This window comes from Camelina sativa, chromosome 20 (genome assembly GCF_000633955.1).
Source record: "Camelina sativa cultivar DH55 chromosome 20, Cs, whole genome shotgun sequence".
Taxonomy (NCBI): Eukaryota; Viridiplantae; Streptophyta; class Magnoliopsida; order Brassicales; family Brassicaceae; genus Camelina; species Camelina sativa.
The window spans coordinates 15203883-15210802 of NC_025704.1; the positions used below are offsets into that span (position 1 = coordinate 15203883).

The 6920-nt window shown below is 30.2% G+C and overlaps 1 protein-coding gene and 1 long non-coding RNA gene across 3 annotated transcripts; one reads left to right on the forward strand and one right to left on the reverse strand.

Annotated features, from left to right (window-relative positions):
* LOC104770877 lies at positions 5104–6088 on the forward strand. Its single transcript, XM_010495339.2, has 3 exons — positions 5104–5239; positions 5335–5413; positions 5481–6088. The coding sequence occupies exons 1-3, from the start codon at positions 5231–5233 to the stop codon at positions 5936–5938; spliced, it is 546 nt and encodes a 181-aa protein (XP_010493641.1). The 5' UTR covers positions 5104–5230; the 3' UTR covers positions 5939–6088.
* On the reverse strand, positions 5782–6814 carry LOC104770876. 2 transcript variants are annotated; one of them, XR_764658.1, is made up of 3 exons: positions 6500–6814; positions 6252–6345; positions 5782–5880 (listed from the first exon to the last, which is right to left on the reverse strand). It is a non-coding gene; the product is annotated as an uncharacterized LOC104770876 (long non-coding RNA). The 2 variants fall into 2 exon arrangements; XR_764659.1 differs by having other exon boundaries at positions 5795–5880; positions 6066–6345.

Sequence of the window (6920 nt, forward strand, 5' to 3'; positions counted from 1 at the left end):
GTTCTATAACTGAGCTATTTATGGGTGCTTTAGTTGTACGTCATATAACTCACATTCATTGTTTTACGTCTTTTACTAATTAATTTTTAATTATTTGTCAACAACATTATCCAAATTTTTAATTATTTGTCAACAACATTATCCATTTAATTGAGATTAAGTAAAGTTCTCCTTGATTCCCCTAATATATAGGACAATTCAAAGACGACATGAGAACCACCTAAATGATAGATTTCTTTGCCTATGCTCTCCAGACGGACATGTACGTTGATCGTGAGGCTTAAGCGAAACTTCAATTAGTTATATTTTGAAGAAATTTGTAGCATACATAACGACGATGAGGATATGTTATCCATGTGATTCTTTTAAATCTTGAATTCTCATATTATACTTTTTGTTTTTCCAATAGTGTTGTAAGAAATTCCAAATTATTCATTACTCGCAATTGGTTCAAGTGACGTCAAGTAAATGGTAATACCATGTTGACACTCTAAAATGTCTTATACGGGTTTACTCTCTCTCAAATCCTCTTAAAGGGGTGTAGGGAGTTTAGAAGAATTTGAACTTTTTTTAAAGTTACATGTTATTCAATTAATAATTTTTAAATATTTTTCTAAATCTTATGTTACTGAAAATGAAATCATTGTAAATCATCTGCAGTTTTATATTATTTAATGCAATGATTTATAAAAACTTGTCAAATCCACACGTCATTCAAAAACTAGGTGGCTATACTGAACTCAGCATTTTGTATGATTTAGTCGAAAATGTATATCAATAGATTTTCTTATCAGCGTTAGTTTTGCTTCTCTCCTCGAAAGATGTCACTTACTTGAGCATTTGGAAAGATACATATTTGTGTTATTTCTAAAAAACAAAGGGTGTGACTGGTGACAAAAACAAAACAGTACAAGTGGTACAGTTTTGAGTTTTTATCAGTCACAAAAACTTTACTAAAAACTTTATTAAAAACCTTTACTATCAGTTTTTTGTACAGCTTTTATGTACAACTTTTTATTACAGCTTTGCATTATTCTCTAAAAGCTTACGGCTCCAGCTTATAGTTTTTTTGTACAATTTTGGATACGTTACCAGTCAGACTCAAAAAGTTTTTTTTGGTTTATGTGTCTCCAGGTAATAATGTTACAAAAGGATCTAATACTTGATTTGGTTTATGTGTCTCCAGTTTTTTTTGGTTTAATAGCATCTAGTACTTGATTTGCTTCAAGTTGGAATAGACTATTACAAAAGGACTTACGACTTTGTTCGTTATGAACTCATGATTATGTATGTTATATTAGTTGTTATTGGGCCTTGCCATATTTTTATACGAGTAGTAAAAATGCTCAGAGAACAGGGAGACACCATCCGTATACTTACTTACCAAGAAGTGACCTCGCATCCCAGAGAGATAAGATAACGTAGGCAGCTGCCCAAATAAATCAGAAAAGACTCAAAGGAAGCATGTCGAAAACATCTGAAAAATATTTTTTTTGGTCGGAAGTATTATTCAAACTAAAAAATAAAAAGTATTATACACAGACACTACGTAAGCTAGATAGGCCACGAGCATCATCCAACATAAAAGAAATAACAGAATTCGGACCAGAGTTCAACGAATGAAAGCCTAACGGTAAACTAAATGGATAATTGGCCAACACATCGGCAAGACGGTTAGCTTCTCTATACACATGAAAAATGCGGACTATCTAGTCCCTCGATAGAAAACCGTAGCACAGACGTACTAGGAAAGACAGTGGATATGTATCACTAATCCCTGTCATAAGAAAACTCTAACATCTAAAAAATATTAAATTCGAAAACTTGGTCCCAATACTGAAAGCTCAACGTTTAAAATTTTTGGCGCAAGAAAATTGTGGAGGTGGCTCAACTTTTTGTAGACAACCATGTTCCATATCAATATATTTTGGTATCATTGTATGTCATGATAGTCCAGTAAATTAAAGAATTCATTTTCCAATTAGGAGATCAAGATTCGAATCATCCCACTGCAATTTCAATCATAGTTTATCAATATAAAAACTGCAAATGGTAAAACTATGTAACACTCCATATATATATTCCAAGAATTAGTATGTGTTCTTAGCTAGATATATATATCTTTGGTTAGAGAAAAAAAGATAGTACATCATAAATATTCGGCTTACGCCATGCAAGTCAATCATCCAACAATTTCTTATTAACTTTCTGACGTTTGTTATTTATTTATATAAATATAGATGAAGTTTGGACTTCCAAGTTCTAAGAAACTACAAGCAAACCCCACAATTTTGTCTACATTTACACAAACTGATAATATTGTTTCATATATCACAAGAGATAATGTTATCTATCTTAACAGAAGAATATTTTTTTCTAAAAAAAACTTTCTCGTATAAAAACATATTTGTCATATGTTTTACCGATTTATTAGACGTCCTAGTTCAGTAAAATTAAAGCACTCTTCACTAAAGATTTTTGAGAAAACAGTGGGTGTGTTGGTAAGAATTTCAAGAAGTTTCGACAGCATTTCTAAAGTATAGTTTACCAACTTTTCTTTAGAGTTGTGGCTACATCACATTATGGTCTTAAATGTTTTCTGGCTTTTGTTTTTTGAAAAGAAAAAAAAAATATTCATTTGCATCCATTCAAGATTTTGTAAAAATAGTTTTCGAATCTTGTTTTTGGAAATCTATATTATTATTTTCACAGCAACTTTAGCAAATAAGGCTTCAAGTTGAGAACTATTTACAAGCATGCCATTATAATTAAAACATTTTTTAAAAAAAAAATCGAATAACCATTAAATTAATTACTCAAATCTTAATCAATCTACCAAACAAGAAAATGATAATAAATCATAATCTCATTGATGCTACGTAAAATCATAATCTCATTTATTGGAATGAATATTCTTAGTTTAGGAAAACCATATTTGAAAAAATCAAACAAGGAAATCTTTTATTAATCCGAAATTTCTTTTGAAGATATTCTATCAACAGTGTTAACTTCGATTCTTAATCTAATAAGAATTTAGATTCCCATTTTTTAAAATATTAATATTGATATATATATATATATATATAAACTTAATAAAAAATTTAAAATATTATGAATTGTAAACTTAAAATAGTTTAAAATACTATACAATCTGATTATATAGTTGACGGGTTATAAAGAGGACGGGTTGGATCATTAACTTTGTGCTAAAACACGGATTAAATCCTTATTTTATTATTTGTCAACAGTACTAATATTAAAATATTTAACATATCAAATTAAGTAGATTTAACTAAAATTAGGAAAAATGTGACTTAATCACATCTTATAAATTACTTCTCATGTATTTAGATCCCCTTATTTTGTTCTAATAATTAAGAATTCAAATAGAATCCGAAATAATAAACAAAACAAACTACATATAACATTTAGCAACACAAATGGCATGATAATTTAGTTATTATTCTGTTTACAAGACATCCAATATTTAACAAACAAATACAAAATAAATTATAAATATAATAAAATTTATATGCAACGCTTACACAAATCCCATAATACTAAACTAAACTTATACATATGACAAATGAAATAACACAAAATTATATTAGTCTTGAAAACATTTTTATGAATTTAACTAATAACAATATGTTAATAANAAATATTCTATCAACAATGTTAACTTCGATTCTTAATCTAATAAGAATTTAGATTCTCATTTTTTTAAAATATTACTATTGATATATATATATATATAAACTTAATAAAAAATTTAAAATATTATGAATTGTAAACTTAAAATAGTTTAAAATACTATACAATCTGATTATATAGTTGACGGGTTATAAAGAGGACGGGTTGGATCATTAACTTTGTGCTAAAACACGGGTTAAATCCTTATTTTATTATTTGTCAACAGTACTAATATTAAAATATTTAACATATCAAATTAAGTAGATTTAACTAAAATTAGGAAAAATGTGACTTAATCACATCTTATAAATTACTTCTCATGTATTTAGATCCCCTTATTTTGTTCTAATAATTAAGAATTCAAATAGAATCCGAAATAATAAACAAAACAAACTACATATAACATTTAGCAACACAAATGGCATGATAATTTAGTTATTATTCTGTTTACAAGACATCCAATATTTAACAAACAAATACAAAATAAATTATAAATATAATAAAATTTATATGCAACGCTTACACAAATCCCATAATACTAAACTAAACTTATACATATGACAAATGAAATAACACAAAATTATATTAGTCTTGAAAACATTTTTATGAATTTAACTAATAACAATATGTTAATAATAAAACAAATTTGAAAACTAAAAATAACAATTTGTCCCGCGGTGTACCGCGGGTTAAAATCTAGTTCTAATAATTTTCATTGATAATCTGAAAGCCATCTTATTTGAGTTTTTCAGTTTTCCTAAAAAAAAAATTCTTAACGTGCGTTCCAGATTTTCATTGGTTTTAATTTCTTTATTAGTTATTTCCTTTTATTTTCTTCAAAATTCAAAAACCAAAAACTAACATCTAAAATCCAAAATTATGATCTAAAAACTATTTAAAAACTAATAACCATTCATGGCCAATATGTTCACTGTTTCTGTTTCTTTTTCTCTTTTTTTTTTCCTCTCAGAATCAACTATTTAAAACCCTTTCTATGCTGAAGTAAACAAAAAATAAAAATCGAAACACCAACCCTTATAGTAAGTAGTTAATTTGGCAATTGCATTTAATAATTAATAAAGTATCCTTTTTCTGGCCGTCGTTGTATGTTCCTTCGTCCCCAATTCAACTTCGTTGACAAGAAAAAAAAAAAAAAAAAAAAAAAAAAAAAAAAAAAAAAAAAAAAAAAAAAAAAAAAAAAAAAANAAAAAAAAAAAAAAAAAAAAAAAAAAAAAAAAAAAAAAAAAAACCAGAGTTCTCATTTAACAAAGCAAACAATGTTTTGTTTTAAAATATATTAACCAATGAATTGTGAATAAGCTTGCACGAATTAGCAACTTGCTTTAAAGAAAGAATAGTTATGGTTTTATTCGCTTTGTTAATATAACGAACTGAAAACGAAATCACAACTATCGACAATTGACTAATTGATCAGAAGAAAAAGGCACAAAACAAAACTCTCCACACTTTGTATTCTACAACAACACACCCAGAAGTCTAAGCCAAACATTCAAAGCGATATCTCAAGCAAAACAAGATGATTAAGGCAAGTATATCTGTATTCAACAACAAACAATTCAATAGGTTTACGTGTTCTTCTTTGATTGATATTACAAGATATCTCATGTTTTTCGAATGCAGCAAAAGATCCTGATAAGAGTCACTATGACAGATGACAAAACTAGAGCAAAAGCAATGACAAAAGCAGTTCAGTTTAAAGGTAAGAAGAAGACCTTCTCACAACCAACCTTTGTTGCATTTAACGCTTTATGAAAATGGTGTTATAGGTGTGTCAGCCGTGGAAATAAAAGGCGATCACAGGAACCAGATAGAGGTAACTGGTGTTGAAGTAGATATGATCCCCCTCATCAAAAAACTAAGAAAGGAGGTAGCATTTGCAGAGCTTGTAAGCGTGACCAAAGTCGAACCTCCAAAGAAAGAAGAGGAGAAGAAGGGAGGGGATGGAAAAGATGCAGCAGGGGGAAAAGACGGTGACAAAAAAGGTGGCGAGAAGAAAGGGACAGATGATAAGAAAGGAACAGATGACAAGAAAGGAACAGATGATAAGAAACCACCTCCAGTGCCAACACCTGTGCCGTGTTATCCATGGCCTCAGGGATACGGTGTGCCTTCCTCCTATCCCCAGGGATACGGTGTGCCTTCTGCTTTTCCTTACCCGTGCAATCCCTACAATTATATGGGTGAACCAGTTTTCAACCACGAACCCAAGTGCACAATCTTGTGATGAAATGGAGATTGCAGAGGAAGATCGATGGAGCATGATAGACAATGTTTTTCTTTGTAAAGAATCAATGTGTTTACTTATTTAGTCATATGAATAAAACTCTGTGGGAAGTTCCAAATCAACTTACTGCTATCACAACATGATACTCTTTAATCTTTATGCATTGCCTAGTAAATATTTTGTATAAGAACCACCATCATAGCATTTGGCCAACAACATGTTTCCTTCATTTCATAAACTGTCCAAAAAGCACAACTTTGGTAACACTCACTAGCTAGGATTCGTTTTCTTTTATCCAAAATTAGTCACTGACCTTAAAGATAGTATAGTAACCAACAAAGGTTAGATGATGGAGAGTCACAGTGTTCTTCCCCTTCAGAGTCAGTTAAACAAGCTCACATCAACACCTACAAGCAACATCAAAGAACACCACCAATATTGTAAAGAATGTCTCAAACCCTGAAACTTTTAACATATGAACTTAAGACAAATTGGATTGTATGGAGACAAATTAGGTTTTTACGAACGGAATGAATTTTACAACCGCGAGTCAGATATTACCTGACAAGAACCGAAGAAGCAGACGAAACGTTGTGAATGAGGGAGGACCCGACTCGACCCGACCCGAGATTGGCTTTCGGTTTATCCCTCTGGCGATCTCGCTTTCAGAGATCTAAGAATTATGTTGAAGATATCATTGCCAATCCACTGTTGCATTGTATGGAGCCTCGTTTCCTACTACCGGCGGTGAGAAACTATAAGAATCCATGTTCGAGAGCCTTAACGGCGGTGATTCCTTCCCTGGAATCGGAGCTCCGACGGCGAAGGTTGAAATCGGTTCGTTTTGGACTGCTCATCATCTGATGGGATCGGATAATTCGGTTATTCAGATAGTTTGGAATTTGAGAAGCGTGACCGAAAATAACCGAATTAAATAACGGTTCGGTTATTTGGATAGTCTTTTTTTTTTTTTTTTTTTTTT

What these genes read in the sequence shown, in the direction of transcription:
- LOC104770877 (XM_010495339.2), top strand. An exon ending in AAAAGCAGTTCAGTTTAAAG is followed by an intron (nt 5,414 to 5,480) that starts GTAAGAAGAAGA and finishes ATGGTGTTATAG; the next exon opens with GTGTGTCAGCCGTGGAAATA.